Consider the following 27237-nt stretch of genomic DNA (forward strand, 5'->3'; position numbering starts at 1 on the left):
TTAGTTCTGCCGGGCAAGTCAGAAAAAACATTGCTGAACTCCTCAATAAGCTTACGCAGCTCCTGTTGCTGATCTGGAGCCAATTGTTCCCCCATCGAAATGATTTTTGTGCTAGAAGTCTTTGGACAGCGACCTAAATCATCCCCTATATTGCCTGGGGCTATGAAGAAGACCTCCCGTGCCTGTCAGGGCTTTAATAAATTTACATGATAAATTTCATGTTCATTATGGCGATCGGGCTAATTCACTTTCCCTATAGCCCAAATCACTTCATATGGCCCCTGCCATTCAGCACACAATTTTGATTTTGATGAGGTTAGTAGCAGCATTACCTTGTCTCCTGGTCGAAAGGTTCGAATTAGTGCATTTGTATTGTATGCTGCTGTTGCCGGTGCTGAGCCGATCTGAGGTTGTCCTGGGCCAAACGACCGACCAAATCTAGGAGATCTCATGTGAGCATTTTTGGACAAGCCTTTGTGCTCCTCCCACCCCTCTCTCAACAGATCGAGGATGCCGCGAGGCCGTCGGCCACACAGGAGCTCGAATGGGGAGAACCCTGTCGAACTCTGCAGCATCTCTACCCCTGCAGGGGGCCAACGTTGGTCTCCATGGGGGGGAGGCAAGGGGGCCTATTGGGGTCGGCGGTCTCGGAGGTCTGGGTTCCGGGACGGATGGTGGGGGTGGTGTTGGAGGGTAGGGGTCGGCTGCTCCGAAGGGCAGGGGCCGACAGTATCTCAACCCGGGCAGAAGCTAGGGAGTCCTCGAAGTTTTCCACAAGCTGCACAGTGTGTTTCGATCTCACTGCTGACACCACGTGTGGCAATTTGGCTGGTGTTTGTGAACAGGTGATGCAGTGCATAGGAAATCACAAACAATTGTAATCCAGTAGGAAAGTGGTTTTAATTGTATTTCGGGCCTGGTGACCAAATAATAAATCCCGGCAAAACACAATGATGTGTATTGCACAGAGAAAACAACAGGGTTACAGTCCCAAACAATAATCAAAGACGTATCTGCCCCACAATAATACGGCACACGGTCACCAGTCCTGGGTGCGTGTGGTCGTGCTCGTGGTGGGTGATAAACAATGTTATTTCGTGATTGTATTGGTGCAGTGATGATCTGGTTTGTGCTGGCCCAAGGCGACAGCTCCGGATACGTGTTAGCTGTCTGGTGGTTCAATAAACACAGACAGTTACTAACAGGCAATACAAACAAACACAACACTCACGAATATTCTTTTACGTTCTTTTTTTAGTCCTCCGGCAGTCACTACTGCAGCTCTCTCGGTCCTTCCAGGTTAAAGCGCAAACCCAAGCGAAGGAAAAGATTAGCGTTTCTCTGGCCCCTTTTATGCTACCCCGCATGATCCCGTGGTAAACGATTTCAGCTGCATCTATAGCTTGCGGCTGCTACCTCATTTACCTTCCGGGTCAATATGTTCCTGCAACAGAGTCTCGCTTCTATCCAGGCTGACCGACTTCCCGACCTCGGAAACGAACTGTCAGACCAGCCCGACCAGATACTTTTCCTTTCGCTATTTAGTACCCTCACAGGTAGAGAGGGAGATTTATAACCAGAACTCATTGTATTTCTGTCACAATAACAAAGGCTTCAAATACTGAAAACAGAAAGTATGCACCATTATATAATATACACAAGGCTCTGAATAAGTGTTTGGTTTGTTAATATGCTTCGCAAATAAGTAGGAACATTTCAACAGTAAAACAAGAAAAACACCTGTGTGCTTAGCAAGATACACTTATTAAAGATCAAGTATCATAGACTAACCTTCACATTGTTGTACAAGCATCGTTTTTTAATTATAAACAATTTACCTTCAATGTAACTTAAAAATTGTTTAGGTTGTTTTTTAATTTTTTTTTTATGTGGCTGTTTTCTCATTTTCCCCCCATTTTGGAGAGACCTGCCTCCTAGTTGGGTTACTTAGCGAATCCTTACGCATTTTTGATTTACAAGTTTTAGGCATGTTTTTCAGAGCTGGTTGATGTTTTAATCATTCAAACATGCTTATTACAGTAACACCACCATAACATAATGAATGAATGAATGAATGAATAAATATATGTCACAATGATTGGTTAGGAACAGGTCGTGAGATGACAACCAAACACTGGTTTTGACCTAGGCTCACAACCAGAGGGATCTCTGTATTTAATTTACTGTACACAATTACCACTGCAGTAGGCATTTTATGAAAATTTAAAAAATTATATTTGAGGTGTTCTAAAACTACAAAACTAGAACCGACAAGCCAATCGGTTAATTCATCCCAGATGACAGAACTGTACGTGAATGGAAAGCACTAATTCCAGGATTGCTGCCAAAACTTAAAACATACTCTGCCCTTTTTAAATTGGCAAGGATGGGGTTAATTTCCCCTACCTGCCTGGGTTTATTATGTTCAGGTGGATGGGGTTGATTAGGTTAATTAACGATCAATCAGCGCCCAGCCACCTGACATAAAAGGAGGCCTCTGCTTCTCATTTGGGAGGAGGGAGCTGAGGAAGCAGGTTGGGGTTGGGGTTGGGGGGTGGGGTTGGGGTTGGGGTTGGGGTTGGTAAATTTGAATCCAGTGAAGACATTACCCGGCCTGGAAACCTTGTTTTTGTATTGGGTTTTTTTTGTGTTTAAATCCCTTTATTTTGCCATTGTGCACTTTTGTGTTATTTATAATAAAATTAGTATTTTTTTTGAACTGCAGACTGTCTCTGGGCCTCTATTCACTCGCCAGCCTACCACATTTGGTGCTAGCAGTGGGATAGCACCAGCTAGAGGCTGGGAGCAGTATTTTTATTTTTTTTTGTAATTTTTGGGATAATTTTTTTGATTATGGGAAAGAAGAGCAGACAGCGGCAAAGGCAGGACAAGCAGCAGCTGAAGAAATGTAAGCTGCTGCAGCCACCGCTGGAGGACCCGGCTAGCCTCTTCCCTTGTTGTTCCTGGTGCGGGAAGGAGGACCATCGTTGGCGGTCCTGCCCAGATGTGCCACCGGCAAACTGGTGTGGCCGGTGTGAGGAGGACGGCCACAACTGGGCAGGATGCCCCTACAACCAGACCCAGGAAGAGGTGCAGTATTCACCCCAGGCATTAGGGGCCACCCCACTACCTCCAGCACCACCACCTTCACCACCGTCCCAGGAGATCAGGGACTGGTTGATGCACCCTGAGACAGACCTCATCCACGATCTCCCCATAGTTATCAACACGCTGTGGCGTCGAGATGGGGAGAGGTGGGAACAGTGGGAGGAACAACACCACCCAGCGTCCTTCCCAGAGGTTGCCCTCATGGTGGTTAATTACCTGGCGGTAGACATGGGAGATGCCCCGGTCACTCAAAGAGGGGTGAGCCGCCTTCCTGAGAGCCAGAGAGGGGTGACGAGCCGCCGTCGCCCCTAGAGCCAGAGAGGGGTGAGGAGCCGCCGTCGCTCCCAGAGCCAGACAGGGGTGAGGAGCCGCCGTCTCTCCCAGAGCCAGAGAGGGGTGAGGAGCTGCCGTCCCCAGAGCCAGAGAGGGGTGAGGAGCCGCCGTCCCCAGAGCCAGAGAGGGGTGAGGAGCCGCCGTCCCCAGAGCCAGAGAGGGGTGAGGAGCCGCCGTCCAGAGAGGGGTGAGGAGCTGCTCTCAGAGCCAGAGAGGGGTGAGGAGGGAGCCGGGCCGCCGCCTCCGCCACCAGAGGGAGCCGGGCCGCCGTCGCCATACTACCTTGGAGATCCGGGGCCCCCTCAACCAAAGAAGGCTTGGGGGCTCCGACATCAACCCCGCCCACCCAAGGGACATAATTGGACTCTTGGGGGGAGGGTGGGGGGAAGGGGGGGAGTTGGCCGATTGCGGCCGGTGTACGTTGTACATGGGGGGAGGTGTGTGGCAGAGCAAAGCTCTGCCCTTTTTAAATTGGCAAGGATGGGGTTAATTTTCCCTACCTGCCTGGGTTTATTATGTTCAGGTGGCTGGGGTTGATTAGTTGATTAGGTTAATTAACGATCAATCAGCGCCCAGCCACCTGACATAAAAGGAGGCCTCTGCTTCTCATTTGGGAGGAGAGAGCTGAGGAAGCAGGTTGGTGGTTGGTGGTTGGTGGTTGGTGGTTTTGGTTTTGGTAAATTTGAATCCAGTGAAGGCATTGCCCAGCCTGGAAACCTTGTTTTTGTAAGTTTGTTTTTGTATTGGGTATTTTTTTTGTGTTTAAATCCCTTTATTTTGCCATTGTGCACTTTTGTGTTATTTATAATAAAATTAGTATTTTTTTTTGAACTGCAGACTGTCTCTGGGCCTCTATTCACTCGCCATCCTGCCACACATACCATCAAGCTTTGGGATAGATCAGAGCTGCCCAAAGCACCATAGTGCCGAAAAAGTACTGAAAGTTATTTCAAGTGATCTGGAAAGACAGGAAACAGGACAGCAAGGTCCAGTAAATCTTACAGGTATGGTAATACATTCATGTGTATGGAAATTATACCTGCTCTTTAATTTGTAGTCGAAACATTTATCATTTACTAATAGGGTTTCAAAAAAGAACCAGAAAAAAAAAAAATGCTGTCCTCACATTAGCCTGGAAAAAATGGAATACAAAGGCACAGTGTCTCTTTAAGAGCTGAGAGTTGTCTCAAGTAATTCTCTCAAGTATGCCACAGAAAGTCATTGACTGCCAATTCCAACACCCAGGCTGCAAAGCCATTAAAATATTCAATCAAAAAATATTTAACAAGGTTATGGAAACTGGATGGCAGTGCTGCCTAAATCAGTTTTATTCAGTGTAGAAGAAAATCCTAAATTATAAACCGCTTTCATTTTAGCACAGTGAAAGATGATTTTCAGGTTTTCATCGTTTTTTCTAGTCTAGGGACAATAACCAAAGCCCACAATGCATGCTGCTATATTGTTTAAGTGACAACACACTTGCCTTGTCCAATGTTAAAGGTTTCTGTAATTTGGGCTCCGTTTGCATGTCTAATTCTTGTCATAATACATTTCAATTCTCAGTTGGCTCATTCATTCAAGATGGCAAATCTATTTTTAACCTTTCGTGTCAATGGATGTTCACTGTTTTAAACTACTGTATCATATACATTTTCAAAGAAAAAACTTGACTTTAGTATTTAAAGTCAAATTCATATTTAACTAGTATAATATCTTTATATAGCATCTTTCAGAGTGGACCACCATCACAAAGTGCTTTAGAGGTAGGCTGTGAACTGTGCATTATATGCAGAGTCACATGCAATAAGACATTGATTTAACATCTCATCCACAGGATGGAGCACAAGGGTTAAGTGACTTGCTCAGGGTCACACAGTGAGTCCGTGGCAGTGGGTTTTGAACCAGTGACCTTCTGGTTATAAGCCCTGGATTTTAACCACTGGACCACACTGCCTCCTTACAGTATGTTCTCTAAAGTCACTGTTATTAATTTATTATGAAAGTATTTATATATTTTATTGACTGCTATGAGCATGATTTGAAACTTGCTGTAAGCATGATTTGAAAGGTTTTTTTTATATCTGGACTATGCTTATTCATGTCTGCAACATCTGTTTGAGATGTCCCTCCACAACCCCCTTGTGAACGAGTCTACAGTCAATGGATTCTCTCAAGGTTAAATACATGAAATATAAATATTGTGTGTTCTGATACAAAACATCAGTCACACAGGTTTTATTTGTTTAGATAGGTTTATTGTGTTTAGATAATTTGGCCAAAGGTTCATAATCTATTAGAATATGTTTCTAAATTCATGCCTACAGTCACATGTGCTAACCCAAAGCCAATTATATTAGTGTTACATGTTACAAGGTATCCTTGATCGAGTCATGTTATCTACACTTCTGCTGACCTTCACAGTAAGTTTTTAGTCTTTTGTCCTTGACTTGGTCAGAGCTCCTCCGTTACAGTAATTGTAGCCAACAAAGAATTCCATAAATCTTACCTTTCTGCAGTTCCATTAGCTACATAGGTCTCAATTGTGCAATTCTGAAAGAAACATGTTAGAGCAAACATGTATTTGAATTTCAAAGCATGATGTGTGTTACTGCAGTACTTTAGATAAATATGTCACACTTGTACTTCTTAGGTCATTGCACCTCAGCAGAGTCTTCGGGGGCAAGCATTTTACAGGCTGCAAAGCATTTAATCATTAAGGGAAGCTGCTGGTTGGTTACTAAAAAGAAAGAAGTCCTGAAGGCATGGGGACCTTTTCACTCTCCAGGTGAAACAACCACGAAAAGTGAAAGACTATCAGAAAGCAGGGCCTGCAGTCAGAGAGTTAGTATATCATAATTTCAAAAGAAAGCACATGCTTGCTAAAACATATATTTCTTTCAAAACTATACATTTGAGACCTATATAATGAATAGCGCATGGCTTGGAAAAGGTTAGGTTTACCATGCTACAGTATATCCAGACTAGTTAAAATTTCACACTCCATTTGATTATTTACCAGTGGTTTTTGTTTGCCATCTGTTTTCTTGCAAGGCTGGTTGAACTATCTGACCCTCAGATAGTAAAGTAGATAGCGAGGAGACATGGGGGAGCAGAGTGAGGCAATCCAAATGTGTTTCTTTTGGAAAGAGCTGAGACAGGAGGAAAATGGGGTTTTTTATGGTTTTGTGTGTAACTAATATTCTGCATATAGGCTTGAAATGTGGTTGTTAAACTGGTGTGCGTGTGTGTGTGTGTGTGTGTGTGTGTATACATATATATATATATAAAATGTGGCAGGGAGTCCCTGCCACTTTAAGACAGGCTTCGGCCCAAAAATACTACATGCCCCAGAAACCCTTGCGGGTAATTAAGGGCGGGGCAGACATAAAAGGAGGCTGGTTTCCCTGGTCAGGAAGCCAGTGCATGGAACAACAGGAAGAGACAGTGAGTGCGTGAAAAAGCCGAGCAGTGGCTGTGTTTGTTTTTGTTAGTTGATGTCTCTTGTGTTTTGTTTTGTTTTTGTATTTTCTGTCCAGACTATTTTATTGTAAAGAAGACAAACTTTACAATTGGCTAGGCAAACAGTCATGGGGGACTGCACTGATAACCTTACAATTGGTGAGCTCAGACCAGCAGTAGCAAGAGACGTACCCGAAACTGTGGAACGGCAACTCTGCTCACCTGGACAAGTGTACCCCACAACAGGGGTGGCATGGATACACTCATATTGAAAGGGCAAGCCAAGAGGCACTGTGTGGCTTGAAAACACTGATTTTGGGGGACTTTTTCACAGACATCTCAGCATCCCGATAGCTAATGAACATGAGGGATAAGTAGGTTTTATCCTCGGTCAATCTGGTACTTCAGTGGTGCACTCTGTGTTGGTGACTTGGTATCCAATCCACAGGGTAAGAAAGTTAATGATTTAATGATAAAGTTAAAATGGCATCTCTAAACAATGGAACAAGATGAAGCAATGTTTGAAGTATTTTGAGGAACCGGGCTAGAAAACTGTGGTATGTTAATAATCACGCCAAACAAAATTGGCGTTCCACAAAAACACAAGTTCAATACTTCACCATTTGAAATGAAAACATTCAGAAATTGCTGTGGATGGAGCTACTGATGGCAGTAAAAAGCAAACATCCATAACAACATTTGCTATAATGTGGACCAAACAGAGCGTGATCACGTTATCCCTAAGAGAGTGTGTGCGAATCATGAATGCAACAGTTTTTAAATCTATCTAAGATTATCCCAGTAATTATCAATTATAAAATAAATATATATTTAATACAATGTTTTGTCTACTTCTAATATTTAAGTATGTTAAACATTTGAGTGTTTTATATTTACAGATTTCTAAAGTCACTACATATCGCAAAAGACAATGAAACCTGTCATATTAAATATTAATAATAATTTCTCAAAATATTACATAAATCTCACAAAATATAATTATTTGGATTGTACAATTCACCCAGATTACATCTGGCACAAAAAAATAATTGATTTTATTGTATAAGTTTGTTTTTAAGACAAGCGGCCATTGATTTTCCTGACTTAACTTTTAGAAGGTGATGGATTTCAGGATGTGATGATATTTGTAAGCCATACTGTGCCGACCCCTAAAACATTAACAATGATACTGGAAAAATTTAAAGAAAATTGTGCTGCAGCTGTTCATACAAAACTTTCAAAAGGGGAAAAAGGTTATGATTACCACAAACTCGTGGACCTCATTCCCCAATCTTCCTCTAGGCAGAAGGCTTTGTTGATTTTGGAGTGAATGAACGTTTATATATAGTACAATTTTTGTTTGTATATTGGAACTACTGAATTAAAGGACCCCCAAGACACACTTCAACAGGTAGGCCAGGCATCTCTTTTTAATATATTTTTTTTCTGACACCCACTACTTGCTCTTTAAGTGTAAAATTTTTCTGTGTGGCATGGATACCAAAAAATGACACACTTTAAAAAAATATACAGTGCACTCCGTTTATAATAATCACTGACATAAGAATCAACAGCACATAGTGATCAAAACCACTGGGATAAAATCATTCCTATACTAACCAATAAAATAATCTACTTGTAAGAATCAAGCAATCCGCTTATAAGAATAATTTCGGGGCAAACTGACAACATGTAATCCAGTACTTGATCAAGTGCAATGACGTGTACAGCCAAGCTGTTTTTGAATTTGAATTTGATCACATCTTGAGTGATTAGGCACGTACGCAGCGTGGATAGTGCAGTGATGCAGGAAACACTGCATTGTTTATAATCAAACAGTGACTGCACCACTGCATTGTGCAGGTACGTTTTTTTTTTTTGGGGGGGGGGGGGGGGGGGGGGGGGGGGCAGAGCTTAGTGAAAAACTGTGAAATTTGCATCGCAATAGAAAATAACTAAGCCACAGATGCTTAAATGCAGTGGTAGTCCTGACAGTAAAATACTGTAATGTCATTTTAATTAATGTAACACCACATGGCTTGAGATGATCGCTTCTCAAGTATGCTATAGTAAAATAGGATTCTGCAACCTTGAGTAAACATAATCATGATCATATAACAAGCTGCTTATACACGAGGACTTGTTTTGATCTCGTGACACAGCGGGCAACAAGCTCTTATCATTCTCATACTAACATACTGATTCTGCACCACAGCAATCATATCGGTCTGCTTTTAAGAATTAATCGCTTATAAGAATCAAATCATCCGGGACAGATGTGATTCTTATAAACAGAGTGCACTGTATATGTTTAATTTTCGCTAATAATTAGATTTCTCTTTCAAAGCAAAAATAATGCAACCTGTCAGAATTCTTTACAGGCTACCAGAACAAACCTTCAGTCTGAGCAGCTGTAACAGAGAATGATTCATGGTCATATAATGATTAGCCTATTTGCTTGCAGGCTGGGAAACAGATACAACAGGAGAAAGGGAGTCCCAAATGAACACTTTTGACCTTGTGTTACATGTTCTTTTTACAGTTGCTCTTGGACTTCAATCTTAAACTAGATTCTAAATAAACACCATTTACCTTTCATTCTAAAACAGGTTTAAATTAAACCAAACTTTAACGCTATCTGGGCTGTTATGCAACACGTCCTGTGACTTCTTAGCAGGCAAGTTTAATTTGTAATGGACTGAAGCCAAGGGAAAACAACAACTATCAAGGTCGTTTATTACATTTTGAACACACTTTATGAGAAACACAAATAAATGGCTGTAAAGCTCTACACTGTAAAACACAAAGCCTTAAGCTACCCCGTATTCCCTTCGTCTTCTGGCCAAAGAAGCTGCACACCTGAGTTTGAGTCCCAGCTGACCAATGTACAGTATGTGTGTGACTCTGTAAATGTAAGAAATTAAACACTTTAACAATTTTGAATGTTGCTACCCAATAACAAGAAGCACTCCAAATACTAACTTTGTGTTAATGTCTACAGGTGTACAACACAAATGTGTATATTTAATAGACTATTAAGAAACTGAACATAAAAAAATAACCGTACAATGCATAGTTGCTACTTTATGAGCACTAAAGCCAACATCTATATTTCACATGCATATTTCTGATTACATTTAAACAACTGGATAAAATTCAGTTAGGATAACTTTTAAACTAAACTACTACTACTGCAATCTTTCAGCAAGTTGTGGTAAAACATATTCAGCTCTTAACAATAATTCTACAGCTAATTAAAAAAAAATAAACACCAACCTTAAATTGACTGAAAAACCCAAACTATCACATAGTAGGCTTATATTTAAATCAGAAAGTATTTATTGAAACCACCTTCTGCTCAACTAAATAATTGAATGCAACCATATCTGTCATCTAAGCAGTTGTTGACTGAGATTTCGGCAACTAACCAATCAGACATACCTATAAACTAGACAGCGACTAAAAAAAATCACAACCGCGCGGTTTTGAAAATGAAACCTAATTCTACCATGGTACCACTACATTTAAAAGATTTATGCAACATGTTATACTATGGAAGAGCATGGCTGCCATACATTAAAAACATATATCATGTAATTACGTGATGATTATCAAGTAATTACATCACAATTTCTAATAATGTGATAATTCTTAACACACAGTACTACAATGCTGGGTTGCATGGAAGCTTTCTCTATATTCAGAAGTACTGTGTGCTTTCATTTCCATGTACTAGTGACACCGGTTTAAAATTAAATTTTTGCAGGTGTGTCATATGATACTTGTTTCTTGTATACTCTTAGTAAATTAATGGTACAACCAAGACATATTTTTTAAAACAAACAGCATTTATTTAATTTAACAACAGGTTTATAGAATAGCATAAAGATTATGCATGGACAAATGTGATCTCAAAGTTGTAAAGAATTTACTCATGAGTAAGGGCAGTGTTTATTAGAATTACTATATCGTACTGTGGCAATGTGGTTAACTGTGTGCAGATGAAGGTAATGCAGCAGTGATTAATAAAGACAGACAATTATAATCCAGGTGCAATGTTGTTTAATGGTTTTTAAATCCAATGGCCTGATGGCAAAACAGTAATAATAACAATGGTAATAAAGCAATGCAGCGGCGTGTATTGCTTATTTGTAATCCGCGGGTTGGCCCTGAAATAACAGTCCCGTTTAGTTCACCCACACGTAACACATACACAAACACCAGTCCACAGTGCGTGCTCTAGTGCTCGTGGTGAATACAGTTCTATAGTGCAAACAAAAGCCTTTGGAGACAGCTCCAGATCGCGTTAGCCGTCCAAATAATTGCAAACAGCATTATTAACGAAAAACAAAAACAAAGAAAACACTCACGTTTCACAACACTGGTTCTCCTTCTGGTCATTTAAGTTAACCATTCACAAAGGACCAGATCACATTACTACATCCTCTTTTTATAACGTCACCCATGACCCCTTGGTCAATGAGCGCATCCGCTCGTCCAATCCGTGGATGCCAAGCCGTTTCTCATCCGGGTCACTGAGTTCGTGTACCATAGCTCTGCCCCCTTTCTAGATGGCTGACTTCCACCTAACCCTGGGAATAAACTGTCATGCCATTTAGTCCAGGGTACTCTGTTCCCTTTACACAGCGCCCTCGCAGGTCTAGAGGGAGCTCTAACACCAAGAATCATTTGATCTGTGTCACACGTACTTACAGCTTATCTACTCAAACAACATGTTGGTAAAAAGTCCCCATAAATGATCCCTATCATGAAATTACGTGACATTTTTTGTCGTATTATATATTTAAGGTAAGGCAAGTTTATCTGTCCGTTAAAAGTGCCCCCGGCTAAATACATGTAAAAAAATATTCGTTTGAATATTCGGATATTTGTCCCAGCACTACTAAAGAATATACTTAATGATGCTAGTTCAAAAATCCTGAACTGGGTGCAGGGCCAGTATGAGTTTCTAACCCTGAGTAAAGCACTGTATCCTTATCTCTCCAAATTAAAAAGTTATACAGGCATAGGTTTTAGGTTTGCAAAAAGCTATGTTGTGGCGTGAGGTCACCCACAGCCAAGCATACATTAAATAATGCAGTTGAGAACAGGGGGTTGACAACCATAATCAAAATTCCATAATCAGTCTTCACCATGAGAATCAGACAATATACCAAATCTAAAGACATTATCTTAGCGTTTGGTCTCTTTATCCAGACACCCATGTGACCAAAATATAGCCCGTGCACAGTACCATGTGACCAAATTAGACTGAAAGTAGAGGTCATCAGTAAATTTAGTTTACATAACCTGCAAAAAAAAAAAAAAAAAAATCATGTTTAAAAGGGAAGGCAACAACTGTGACACACATGAAAAAAAAAACACATTTAATCCACAATATGGTCAGTATTGCATCTTTATGACATGTTAACCTACTGATGGATCCACAGATTGAATGAACCAGCACAAACTTCCCTAGATGAATTAATTGGTTTCCAAGCATTTCCAGGGAGACTTCTCGAGCACTTTCTCTCCTGATTTCCACCGTTTCATGTTGCCATCCTGTTTCCATCTCTTAATGCACTCCACCCGATATGTCCTTGAGGGGGGTTGAAAGAAACTGGTTTACAGTTCATACTGTATAGTATCTTTTTCCCCCTATGATGATTTTGCTGAGCACACTGTCATGCCTCCAAGAGCTTCCATATTTTCACAGTTGGCTCATCAGGTAATAACATTCAAAATCTGTATAGGGCACTACACCGCTAAAGAGAAACTTGGTTTGAATGTGAAATATGAGAGTTCTCTTAACTCGTGTATTCTTTATTTCTGTTTCTGCATCAGTCATTAATCCTATTCACTTTTTCTAAACCTTGGTGTAGCACTCCTTTGTCTTCAATGTAGCTCTCTGAATAACATCCAACTTCCAAGTGCATCTGGAACACCTGAGTGTAACCACTAACCTGCCATTCACATGCCTAGTTTCTCTGTCAAACAGTAAATTCACAACATCAACCCCGTCTGACAAAAGTAATCTCCCAACAGACAGGTGCTCCTAAATGTCCTGCTGCTCACGTGCACTCAAATAGCAGAATTGTGAAACTGAATCTGGGAAAATCAATGATGCACTTGCTCACAAGAGTCACTTCCATCATGTGTGTGTTCTGGATCAAATACAGTAACTTGGATCAGCCCCAATGCAGGACTGGAAACATGTCACTGGGATGAAAGTATTTCTTTTATAAATCCCTTTGTCATTTTTTCATGTTTTGTAGTTGCTCCAGCAAACTATAAGACTACGTAATCAATAAAATAGCTTTTATATTACAGTTTAATTGTGTAAATAAACAGTCCCTTTCTCAAGCTGCTGCAAACTCTTCCTTTTTTGACCTTAACTAATATTGACAAGCTTGAAACCTGCCTTAAAAATAGCTAGCTATATTAAATTAACATGAAGGAGGTTAACTTGTGCAGCGTGTCCTTTGAAGAACATACTGTAGAATTAACAAAATAATTTCAGTAAATCTTACGAATTACCAGGACCACTACCGCACAATTTAAATCAATATTTTTAGTGTGAGCACCAGCTTTAAACAATGTCATCTTTTAATATTTATCACAGCATACAGAGTTAATACTAAAAATAGTCAAGTAAAATTTCAGCAAATATACCCTAAGGTAGTTTGATGATAGGCGACACAACTTTCATAGTAAATATTTCACACTGGGATGTCACTTGGAGGCAAAATCACTTCTTAGACCCTTTGGTTTCACTGTATAGTAGTGAAAGTATCTCTTTCCAGCCCGCCCATGTCTTGTAGAATTACTGCAGGCACAAGTAGGAGGGCTGGGACCCGCTGTGGAGGAATCTGTAAAAGTATGCATTCACTTTGGGAAACTATTTAAAAAAAAAAAAAAAAGTACGTAAAAGGAAACAAATGACAAGCCACAGCATGATTTGACTGAAGGATATTTTAATAAGCATACCCCACCCCTCCCTCTGCCAACAAATTCCTTTTGTTTGCAGGCTAATGACTGGCTATGGTTGAGTGTTTCTGATTTTCTGCCCTTTTCCAAACGATCAACCCCCACACCTAAAAGAAGACATCTTGCAATGTATTTAGCAATAAGATTACTTATCTGTATTAAATACCTGTATTTTTACTGAAAAAAATTGAGATTTGCTAAAGAGGAGCAAGGTTTGTACTGAAAAATAATCACTTTTGCCCACAATTACTCTGTAATATTACTTTTACCCCTGTAGCAATTAACCCGCTCCTGGGTTGAGTAAATAGGGGTGTCCTTATAGGTTATATTTGCAGAGTATTTACAAGAATAGAATTCCAGTTACTGAATGTCAGATAGTTATCTACACATTTATCAGCCCCTGGCCTGAACAATAGCATTCTGCTGTGTTACAGCGTTTATCTTCCACATGCCGGGCCTCAAAGTGGTTTACACTCACAACTCGGACCTGTGGTGGCTTTGGGCCGATCAGATTAAAATATTCTTATAATTTGAGCCACCCTGTTTTCACCGGAGTACAGACCTAGACTGGCTTTGGCTCTGTATGAGCGCACGCAGACCCTGAACTGTAGTGCATGCCAGATGACGTCATAAGAACATAAGAAAGTTTACAAACGAGAGGAGGCCATTCGGCCCATCTTGCTCGTTTGGTTGTTAGTAGCTTATTGAACCCAGAATCTCATCAAGCAGCTTCTTGAAGGATCCCAGGGTGTCATTTCAACAACCCCCTGTGTGAAGACATTTCCCCTCCCCAAAACACAGAGGCGTAAATGTTTGAATCAACAACAAGCGTGTCATTTGTGTCATTTGTGTGTTTCTACTTCAATGTGGTTGTTCCGTGCTAATTAAGATGTAATGTTGCCATCGCAAACGGATGTTACTGTGTATAATTTACACATTAGTCTGACAACTCTTCTTATATGTAAATGTAAACAACAACTCCAGTTTATTTTCTTACCCAAGAAAGACTTATTTCTGCTGTTCAACAAAAGCAAAACTTATTTGTTTAATAGCTAAAAAAACAGCTGCGACTTGCAACTGTGTACCTTCTCCCCCCAGAAAGTATTTTTAGTCATACACTAACAATGCACCACTGTACTATCAATGATACAGTTAAAAAAATAAAGCCGTTCATAAACCAAAGATGTCCTTCAGAGGTGAATACAGTGCTTGGTTAAATGCTTTTGTACCTGAAGCTAGTTCTTACACACATTCACAAAATGGCACTTACAATGATAAAGCCATAAAATTTAAATTGATTAAACTTCCACAAGTTTGTAGTTTTATTTTTCAAATTGTATCGTGCCTTCATGCATATAATTTATCAAGCTCTTTACTTTTACACAAAATACTGTATCCGTCCCGTGAATAAAAACATATTTTTTTTATTGACTTTACTGTAATAATTAGTTTGATTCTAGATAGACAGAGGTGCCTATAAAACCAAACATTTTCTCTTAAAGGCATATACCAAAATTAGGATCACAGGTTTGTAGATATGCGTGAAAAATAAGATTTCTGACAAAGTTTCGTTGCATCATAAATCCCACATAAATTCTACACATTTAAATGTGTCCCCACCCCCCCCACATTACAGCACAATATAAAAGTATGTTTGTACTTTGGAATGCTCTGCCTGTCTCTCAGTATTCTGTTAAAGAATGTTTTGGGGTCTGTTGTTTGAGTAACAATCCAATTTCTTGTTGCTGTTATCTGTGCCCGTTTGACACGGACAATGGGGGCGTTTTTGCATTTGGGGTTATACTTCACAGCACAACTCAAAAGAACAGCATTCACACTTCAATTAGCACTGTAGCGTCAAGTGTCACTTCAATGCAAGTGTTTTTGGTTCTTTTTTGCAACAAATGACAACCAGGTGATCATTTATTACAAGTGCTGATATAAAAAGTATCGGTATAACTGCCATGATCCCAGGCTGAATAAGGGTTTGAACAGGCTTTTAATCCATGATACGTCTTTTGCCTTTTTTCACTGTGGGAGTCAAGGGCCTTTTCCATAACCTTCATTGTACTGTAAATAAATTCTACTATATGGTCATCTTTATTTTTTTATTGGTTGTCACTTTTTCCAAATAAATAAATAAATAAATAAAATACTTTGTCAGTTTTCACACAATCACACCACATAACCGAGTCTCGTGGCTAAAACAATAAGGTGTATTGTAACCAATGCATCTTGCCTTTCCTTGGCAAAAGCGAATCACAAATTCACAATGGCTGTTCTGCTGCGAATCTCGCCGAACAAAACCAAAACGTTTGCTGGTTAAACTTTGTTTCTTGTCCCCACCCATCTGTGTTGCGTTGTTTTTCTACACATACGTTAATGTGTGTAGAAAAACAAACGCAGCGTCAGGCACAGTGCTACCTTCATTACTGTCTCCCTTGTACATGGTCAAGTATGTTAGTTTTCCTCGCGCACTCAATGGCATGCCTGCCACAGGGCTCCCCTGGGTCCTAAACCCTGCTATGTCCATACGGGGATTGCAGTAACCACAGACTGGGCATGGCTTGTGCTGAAATTTAAGGTTTGTTGACAGAAGTGGGTTTAACAATACAGTTAAGAGCAAAATACGGATGAATAATTGTCCCGGGAGTTGTGCGGGAGAAGTGTCCAAAAACCGTGAGTGTACCCCAGGCAAATAAACGACAGTTGACAGATCTCATAATGCGCCGAATGCCTGCCGTCTGTGCAGCAACGAGCTGACGAACAAGCTTGCTGGCTGCTGTTTGATGCACACCCTTAAGTCGTTGCGGTCGTGTGTGCTACAGTAATAAACACCACTGAGATAAGACACTTTAATACCCTCTTACCTATTTAATAGTAGGTTTTAGACATGTTTTATTTTATTTTACAGATCACCGTATTGCCTTTTTTTATTATATACACTTACAAAACCGATTTAAAATCTGTGGGATAGACTGCAATAGACTGTATGTGCAGCCAGCATGCTTGAGCTGCGTGTGACGTCACGTAGACAACGTAGAGTGTTCATCTGCACAAAACCGCAACAGTCTAAAATGCCACCCATGACTTGCTGCTTGCTTTCTCCATGTCAGTAATCCAAACACACAGCATTCTTCTCAGGAAACCCTACCCTGTTCTGGACAATCATACTGTGTAATACCTAAATTCTAGTAATATTAAACTGTGGTTTCACATCTTAACCCAACTAGCTTGTTATTGTAGTATGTTTTATGCACACGAGAAATCCATAGCAAAACGACATATATCGAGGTATGTCTAATACAGCAAGTACAGAAACCTAAGCTAAACAACCCCAATGCTAAGCGCGAACAGACAGCAGAAATATTTTTTCTTGTTCTTTCTTTGTTCCAATTCTGAAAAATTCAAGGTGTCCAACAACATTGTCACCCAAATAGCACGACTAGTACTACATACATCAGTCCATGCACTGAAAACTGTCGTGGTCCAAGTTATTATTACCGACACTCAGATGAAACGTATTTCTAGTTTTGAAAACACACTCGTAACCAATACTAATAGTACTACTATAGTCATTAGGTACGGTGCAGCGTTTCACACGTCCCAGCTAACTCGCCTTGCAGTTTTCCACATGGATAAAAAAAAAAACCAAAACATTATTTTCTACCGACATTTGTTTATATAACTGTATCCACACGTACCTGTTCCTTTCGTTTCTGCCACCGACCACAGGGACTCTCTTCTAAAATTTCGCTTTCATCTTCGCTCTCCTCTTCTTTACCCCCGGATCTAGAATTCCTGTCTGCGACTGACATAGTCATGCTTTTTCACGTTTTAGAAGGATGTATGTCCTGTAATAATAGATACTTTTAATCAGACGTGAGCAACCCCCATTAGTTCAGTTCCTTATACTGATTAAAAACGCATTTAAAAATTCCGTTCACAGAATGAGAAGGTTCTGCACAGGGCAAATGCAACAGGATCTTCATAAAAAAAAAAAAATTCTGCACGCTATCCCCTCTTTGTTGTTAACCCAAAGCATCCAAAAATTAAAAGAATAATCTCAAAATACTGGAACAAAGCACTGCTTGTGTTTTACAGGACCTGGGTAACGCGCTCTCCACCACATAAACCTACACTTTTATTTCACAGCAGAACGTGTAAACAGCGCCCGTTTTCAATCCAGCTTCAGTGTTTCTCATTCCTGTGTTTACTTTTTTTAAAAAACGTCGAAGCCACCCCCTCTGCTGCCACCCTCAACTCCCTCCATACAGACGCGCGCATCATTCACAAATTAGAATAAAACCTCCCTATTCAGAGGCTCTTATCTCAACACGCAGGACAGACGCAGCAGCAATTTAAAAATAAACGATTCATTGTTTACGCGTTTCTTTGAGGAGGTTATTGATCACAGCAAATCTACAGTATCTAGATTATATTTTAGGCCAATATTACCAATTATTTCTGTAGAATCAGCTTAACCAGCTCCTACATTACACTCGCCACTAGCATGACGACCATCTAAAAATCTTCAAACGTTTAAAACCACCAGCTATATTAGCAGTTTAAAGTCAGTACTGTACATACAACGCAGGGACACTTCTTGTATACCATACCTCTTCTATAAAGCCCTTAGTAGTAACACTAAAGCACCTCGGCCGCATTGCAACTCGAAGTAGCGTTGCACCTTCTTTTACAGAAAAAGACACGTGACTAGCGACCCCTAGTGTCCAAACTCAATTACAGCAGTTAAACGGTCTGGATAATACATGCATTTTTCTTCATTGATCTCCACCAAGTGTAAGTTTGTTGCATTATTTAAGAAAAAATCATTGAAACATCAGGACATAATAATCTAAGCTGCAGCAGATGTAAATGCTGGCTCCCTAAAACAACAGGACAGGCAGTTCTCTAGAGACACCATATATAAAAATGTTAGTGTAACATACTAGACATTTTTTTTTTTTACGCATCTACAATGTTTTACAATTCGTTTCAGAGCCTAGCCCTGTATTTAATGTATTATGCTTTTTATTTTATTTTTTTTCTTGTAAAGCACTTTGTGATGGTGGTCCACTATGAAAGGCGTTATATAAAATAGATTGATTGACTGATTGATCGATTGATACAGACATAACCATGGTCGAACAGACAGGCTCCATATACCTCTAGATAATGAAAGACTCATGAACTTGTGTTAAATAAGTTTCATCACATCATCACAGTACGAATGGCAATTATCTATATACAAGCAAAACTCTGAAGTATGAAATCTGCCTCCCCAGCAGGGATAATAAATGTTACAAGGAGATGTCACATTGTGTCTGTGTTTCAAGAACTGGGCGGGAACACTCCAATTCGTATTTTAACATTTATGAATATCTTAGGTCCTTTGCTGTTTTCACTATCCTCCCATATAACGCCACCTGCCATTAGGTAATATTATCCACAGGTATGGAATGAATTTCCATTGTTATGCAGATGACACTCAGCTATAATTGTCTTTGGACCCAAGCAATCCTTCTGACAGTGTCGACCCAAGGGACTTTTTCAGCCTGAAAAAAGAAACAAGGACCAGGGGTCACAAATGGAGATTAGACAAAGGGCCATTCAGAACAGAAAATAGGAGGCACTTTTTTACACAGAGAATTGTGAGGGTCTGGAATCAACTCCCCAGTAATGTTGTTGAAGCTGACACCCCGGGATCCTTCAAGAAGCTGTTTGATGAGATTTTGGGATCAATAAGCTACTAACAACCAAACGAGCAAGATGGGCCGAATGGCCTCCTTTCGTTTGTAAACTTTCTTATGTTCTTATGTTCTTATGTTCTACTGGGGCAATATCAGCTGCTTGCCTTGCTGATATCAAGTGCTGGATGTCACAGAGCTTCTTAATGTGGTGCGGTATAGCTTTGTAATAAACACAGACAGGACACTTCAATTGCAATACAACACTTGTGGTGTTCTTTATTCAGTTCACAGCTGTTCTTTAGAAGGTGGTATCTATACTTGATCACTTGGTCCTAGCAAAACACAGGACAGCTAAGCCATTTACCGGTAACAAAACATCAAATCACTGAGTCTGTTGGGATAGGTCTCTACCAACTTTGTACGCTGTGAACAAAGTGTTCGTAGTAAGGTCTGGTAGCTAACTGGTAGTATAAAAGATGATGCCAGAAATATAAATTGCAAGGCAATTTTGCAGATTTGATAAAGCTTGATGGCAACTCGGTCAACGGTTAATTTAAAAAAAAAAGAAATTAAACAAAACAAAACCTTCCTGCTGGGACACTAACTATACATTTCTTCTGGGGCTCTAACTCAGCCTTGCTTGAGCTTTTCTCAGAGCAGGTAAAACAAAACCTCAAATAGCATGATCCAGTCCAGGATTTAAAACCTAACTAGGTTGTAGAATATCAGTTTGCAGTGTAGAAAGGTAAGGATCCCAGCTATTAGTCCTTTCCCTGCGATCGGTGTTGTTCCAAAAATAACCCAATAACAACGGGTGAGGTGAGCTTATTCATAAACTGCTATATAATTGTTAGTTTACAACTTCCAGCCTGCTCTTGCATTCAGATGATATAGAGCCCTCTACTGGAGGTCCGTGACCGCTGCACCTAACCCGGTTCACATAGACCTGACTCGTCTCTCTCTGACACAGTTCCAATAAATTACAACACAGTCCAGTAGTCCTTTTCCCTTGCTTGAAATCCTGTTTGCTGCTCTCCATCACAACTGAGGTCCTTGTTACCCCAGAGTTCACAGGCCATAATTTAATTTTAACACTGTCCTTATATTTAGGCCTGGTATTTACTATGCAGTCCATTCAACCTGACTGCGGTTGATTCCGTAATCACCCCCACAACCTGTGTGGGTGTGTATATATTTACTTCTACACCTGCGTTCTCTTTAGTTATGGTACGACGGTATGTGAAGGAAACTAACAAATAACCAACGTTCTATCTAATATAACCTTCGTTCTATACCGGGCCAGTTCTGCTTTTAACTCAACGTTCTTTTATACCACAATGTAGTCACGCTATCCAGCACAGCAAGTAGAAATTAAACCCCTGCAGTATTTGCCTTGTTTTCTTTTTGTGTTCCTTCACTCCAGACTAAATCCACTTTTCTGAATGTCGTTATTAACTCAGCATGTCCTGCTCTGAATGGCTGCTACCCGGTTAATAAGCTCCTTTCCCCTCAGAGTCGTTCTACAATACTCCAACCCACTTGGTTCACATCATTGTTTGCTTGTTGATAACTCTCTCGCATGGCAGCCACACTGGTTACTCTTCCCCCATCTCTGAATCCAGCTACTTTAAATATCCCAGAATCCCCGCCACTACTCATCAGCTGACTTTTCGGTCTAGAAGCATCCTGGGATCTGCAGTTTAATACCTGTACCCTGCTGTTTTCCTTACAAATGATCAATGTTTGTTTTGAATACATGGTTGAAGTGTCCCCACATTCCTGATACCCTCTACCTGTATGATAAAATGTTTATTGCACCTAGATTTGACAATATTTGACTATTCTTCTTTACAAAACTGTTCAAGCTCTGTCAAGTTCCTGGGGAGCGTTGATGGACAGCAATCTTCAAGTCATGCCCCAAATTTGATTGGATTTAGGTCGGGGCTCTGATTGGACCACTCAAGGACATTTACCTTTTTGTTCCATAGCCACTCCAGTGTAGCTTTGGCTGTGTGCTTTGGGTTGTTGTTATGCTGAAAGGTAAACTTCTTGCAGAGGGCAACAGGTTTTCCTCAAGGACTTCTCTGTACTTTGCTCCATGCATTTTCCCTTCTATCCTGACAAGTGCATCAGTCCCTGTCGATGAGAAACATCCCCATAACATGGTGCTGTCACCACCATGCTTCACAATAGGGATGGTATTCTTTGGGTGATGTGCTGTGTTGGGTTTGCACCAAACATAACACTTTGCATTTAAGCTAAAAAGTTCCATTTTAGTTTCGTCAGACCACAAAACTTTTTGCCACATGACTACAGAATCGCCTGAGTGTTTTTTTGCATACATTAAAACAAGATTCAAGGTGGGCTTTCTTGAGGAATGACTTCCTTCTTGCCACCCTACCATACAGGCCAGATTTGTAGAGTACTTGGGATATTGGTGTCACATGCACACTTTGACCAGTCTTGGCCATAAAAGCCTGTAGCTCTTGCAAAGTTGCCATTGGCGTCTTGGTAGCCTCTATGATCAGTCTCCTTCTTGCTCGTCATCCAGTTTGGATGACCTGATCTAGGCAGTGTCTTGGCGGTGCCATACACCTTCCACTTCTTAATAATCATCTTGACCGTGCTCAAAGAGATATTCAAGGCCTTTGATATTTTTTTATACCCATCCCCTGATCTGTGCTTTTCAAGAACTTTGTCCCGGGGAGTTCTTTTGAAAGCGCTTTGGTGCTCATGGTTGAATCTTTGCTTTGAGATGCACTACCCAGAACAGGGAACCTACAGGGACTGCTGAATTTATCCTGAAATCATGTGAATCATTACAATTTAACATAGGTGGAGGCCACTTAACTTGATGTTTGATTTTGAAGGCGATTGGTTACACCTGAGCTAATTTAGGATTTCTATTACAAGGGGGGGGGGGGGGGGGGGGGTCTTATCCAACCAAGCTATTTCAGTTTTTTATTTTTAATTAATTTTCTACAAATTTCTAGAATATTTTTTTCACTTAGAAGTTGTGGGGTAGGATGTGTAGATACATTTTAAAAAAACAAACTACTTTAATGCATTTTAATTCCATGCTATAAGGCAACAAAATGTGAAAATTTTGAAAGGGAGTGTAGACTTTCTATGGGCACTGTATATACCATTTAGTGTAGGGAGTACGCCTGCCTTACATAATCATAGCACATGGCATTTTCTCAGTAGAAAATCCCCTCGCATCAGAACAGCATACTTAATAGACCCAAAAACCCTGCAGGGATTAATTAGAATAAAAGTCTCACTGCTCCACTGGTTGCATAATTAAAAAGAACTTTGACATTTAAAAGAAAAAAAAAACTTGTCTAGGCCAATCATGTGGTGTTGTACAGGATTGCCCTCTGAAGAGTGGTCTATTTCTGTGCAGAATGTTGAAGGGTATGGAACATCCCTGCACTAATGACTTGGGGCACTGGCAGTGTTTAATGAGGTCAGGCCCAGTTGATTGCAATGGTTAAGACAGCTCTTGCCAAGTTTTGATGAGTTTTTCCCAGTGCAGGTCACACATATCTGGGCCTAACTAGGCAGACTCATATTTGGTCACACTTTATTTTAATAGGCACTTTCCTGTTTATTACCAACTAATTTTTTGTAAATGGTCAGTTAATGCATAATAACCTATTTATAAACTATTAAAAGGTAGCTTTGTCTTTAAAAATGCATTTAAATTAAACAAATTCAAAAAGGGCCCCTGAAATATCCACCCATCCATTATCTGTAACCGCTTAATCCTATAGAGGGTTGCAGTGAGCCAGAGCCTAACCTGGTAGACATAGGGGCGCAAGGCGAGACTACACCCTGGATGGGATGCCAGTCTATCGCAGGGCAACTAAGGGATAATTTAGAGAGGCCAATCCACCTAGCCAGCATGTCTTTGGACTGTGGGAGGAAACCAGAGTATCTGGAGAAAACCCACGTGAACGTGGAACGTATAAGGGTCAACATCTTGGGTCCCTTCCCCTGCTCTGACCAGGGGAAATGCTTCACACTGGTGGCAATGAACACAAAGTGGCCAGAGGCTTATCTCTACCACACCAGGAGGCATAGTGTGTGGTGTGATTCTTCTGCCGGCAGAGTGATGGAAGGGAATACGCCAGATGGCAGAAGCTTGCAGGACCAGTTGGACACCGTAACACCGTTTTGCCAGTGGCCAGCTTCAGGATGAAGGTGGCCAGCTTCAGGCTGAAGGTGGCCACCACAAGTGGTATTATGACATTCTGGTATGGGGAAGGCACTTTCTTGCCAAGAAGCTAGTGTGGGTTTACAGCCCCCGATGGAAGCGAGGCTGCTGTCCCAAGTTGGACCGTGCCTGGGTAGGGACCGGCCTGGTCCTGGAACGAGCTGGGAAGTAGTTTATCGATCCAGCTTCCACCCAGGGACTGCAAAGTTGTCATTCTGGGGACGGGATACTGCTAACTTGGTGGACAGGGTTAGCCTGGGATGTTAACTTAAGAATATAAGAAAGGTTACAAACGAGAGGAGGCAATTCGGACAATCTTGCTCATTTGGTTGTTAGTATTTTATTGATCCCAGAATCTCATCAAGCAGCTTCTTGGTTCTAGACTCACAAAATTTTCTGTGTAAAAAAGTCCCTACTTTTTGTAGCGAGGTGACCAGAACTGAACACAATATTCTAGATGAGGTCTTACTAATGCATTGTAAAGTTTTAACATTACTTCCCTTGATGTAAATTCAACACTTTTCACTATATAGCCAAGCATTTTGTTGGCCTTTTTTATAGCTTCCCCACATTGTCTACATGAAGACATTTTTGAGTCAACGTAAACTCCTAGATCTTTTTCACAGATTCCTTCTTCAATTTCAATATCTCCGATATGGTATATATAATGGACATTTTTATTGCCTGCGTGCAGTACCTTACACTTTTCTGTATTAAATGTCATTTGCCATGTGTCTGCCCAGTTTTGAATCTTGTCATCATTTTGAATTTCCTCATTTGAGTGTTTGCCACTCCTCCTATTTTTGTGTTGTCTGCAAATCCAGCAAGTTTGCTTACTATACCAGAATCTAAGTCATTAATGTAGATTAGGAAGAGGACCTAATTCTGATCTCTGTGGTACTCCACTGGTTACCTCGCTCCATTTTCAGGTTTCTCCTCTAAGAACTCTGGAAGCCACACACACCAGTATTGCTTTTCTGGTCAACTGTCTGCATGGGTCCATGTTTATAATGCTGTTGAATGAGGCAATCTTTTGGCACTGGATCACATTAAAAAATATTCTAAACATGAACATTTAACCTCATCCATACTGTACTTTGTGTAAAAATGTTTTTTTTAACTGTGTGCAGTCGGTGGTGAATGTATATGGTATGTACATCCAGCCAATCAGATTAGCAGTCAGTTAATAGGCAAGCGGGTGGAACTATCTTTAAGGAACTGTGTTTTACAGTGTACGGTTTCACTGGCTGAGACGGGGATATCCAGCCAATGGGATCACTGCTATCCCAACCCCACCTCCCCCCAAAAATCTCACCGGCCCCTGGCAAAAGTAAATAAATACATAAATAAGTAAATAAATAATAATTTTAAAAATAAATAAAATTCGGCCACAGTGTAGCTACACTAGTGATCATGAGTACATTCATAACTATTGAGTCACCCTTTTTATCAATCAACATTTATTTCTACATCTTTTAGTCACTCGGGGACATAACATACCTCAATGTTTATTATTAAACAAATGTGAGTTTAAATGATTACACTCATTTCGATATGAAAGCTGAACCTTAACATCAGTAAAGAACAATTAAGTTACACGTTTTTTAATGAAAAAACAATTGTGGCCAATGTTTTCCCTAAAGTAAAATCAGGCTTATGTGATTGTAAAAACTCACTTTTTGATATATTTACAGAAGCCAAGATGAAAGCATCAGCTGACACATCTTCATTCGGGATTGGAGCAGTGCTAATGCAATTGCAAGACAACAATGAGTGGCTGCCAATAGCATACATTTCCAGAGGACTGTCAGAAACCGAGCAGCGGTATGTGCAAATCGAAAAAAGAGGCATTGGCTATGACATGGGTGTGTGAGGCTCAGCTCATATTTGATTGGTCTAAACTTCACAATGGAAACAAACCACAAACCACTACTAGCTCTCTTAGGCTCAAAAGCATTAGATGAACTGCCAGTGAGAATACAGCACTTTCGCTGTATTTCATATAAAGTAATACATATTTCATGCAAAGCACTAATTACAGCAGACACACTGTCCAGAGCCCACTCACAGAGGAGGAGAAGACAATGGAGGGTGAGGTCCAGGTGTGTGTTGATTCAGTACAGGACAACCTGCCAGCATCTCTGTCTAAGCTGCTCAAATACAAGCAGAGAGGCAGCGAGATGTGATCTGCCAGCAGCTAATCCAGAGGTGGAGAAATGGATGGCCAAGACAAAAACAGCTGCCTCTACAGTTGAGACCTTACTGGATTCACCAAAGTGATCTGCACTCTATAGAATTGCTTCTGAAGGGACACACAATTGTGACTCCTGAGATGCTACAGAAAGAAATACTGGAAAAAGTGCACAAGGGGCACAATGGAATTTCAAAGTGCTCAGCAAGATCTCAACAATCAGTGTGGTGGCAGGGGCTCAGCAGTCAGATTGAAAAATTCCAACACAACTGCCTAAGAGACCATGGCAAAAAATGGCAACTAATTTATTTTACTGGCAAAACCACACATACCTCCTAGCAGTTGATTATCATTCAAGACATACTGAGATTGTGAAAACACTGTCTCCAACAACAGCATATGTCATAAAGAGGCTCGAGTCCATCTTTGCCAGACACAAGCTTCCAGAGGTGTTAACGTCAGATAACGGGTCGCAATTCACATCAGGAGAGTTTGAAAAATTTGCAGCCGAGTACAATTTTCAACACATCACAAGCAGCCCGCACTACCCACAAAGCCACTGTGAAGCAGAAAGAACAGTAATAACAATAAAGTTAAAGTACCCATACAAAGCATTGTTAGCATATAGGGTCACGCCATTGCAGCATGGGTCATCACCATCAGAACTACTAATGGGAAGAAGATTGCGATCTGCCATACCAATGATGTCAAATCAACTAAAACCATGTTGGCCTAATACAAAAACTTTGAAAAAAAGACAGGCTTTTGAAGAGTCAGCAAACTAAAAACTGTAACAGGAGACACCGCACAACACAGAAGCCTGCGTTGAGACCAGGGCAATGCATGTGGATTTCTAACACAAAGTCACCTGGCACAGTGTTAGGAAAGGCTGACACGCCTAGTTCAAACCTTCTGGAAATGTCTACTGGGGATAAGAGAAGGAATAGGGAACATCCCCACATACCTCCAGAGCTTCCAGAAGAAGAAGCAGATAGCAGGGAACCCCCAGAAGCGAGGCCTGAGCTGAGCGAAGGAAAGCCCAAGACACCAACAAGACAAATCCTGCCACAGAGAAAGGTGAGGCCGCCCATCAAAATGTGCTTCCGGTAGCAAAATAGGACATGTATAAAAGTCAAATTTTGCTACCTTGTCAAAATCTGATACCTGTACCAAAAGTCATCTGTAGTTATAAATGTAAAAAAAAAAAAAAAGGTCTAAAAACAAACCAAGAATTCACCTTGGTAGTT

General features: G+C 40.6%; 1 protein-coding gene across 2 annotated transcripts in view; it reads right to left on the bottom strand.

Moving 5' to 3' along the window:
• Positions 1-18584, bottom strand: part of LOC121314407 (nuclear receptor-binding protein 2-like) — a 72664-nt gene extending 54080 nt beyond the window's left edge. The window contains exons 1-2 of one of the 2 annotated variants that reach the window (XM_041247644.1): positions 18507-18584; positions 17592-17741 (exon numbers count right to left, since the gene is read on the bottom strand). In XM_041247644.1, the coding sequence (XP_041103578.1) occupies positions 17592-17711 (120 nt within the window). In that variant the 5' untranslated portion in view covers positions 17712-17741; positions 18507-18584. Of the gene's footprint in view, positions 1-17591; positions 17742-18027; positions 18129-18506 lie in introns of those variants that run through there. The other variant, XM_041247643.1, reaches the window with a different exon arrangement.
• Between the last annotated feature and the right edge of the window lie 8653 nt (positions 18585-27237).

This window comes from Polyodon spathula, chromosome 4, assembly GCF_017654505.1.
Source record: "Polyodon spathula isolate WHYD16114869_AA chromosome 4, ASM1765450v1, whole genome shotgun sequence".
Classification (NCBI taxonomy): Eukaryota; Metazoa; Chordata; class Actinopteri; order Acipenseriformes; family Polyodontidae; genus Polyodon; species Polyodon spathula.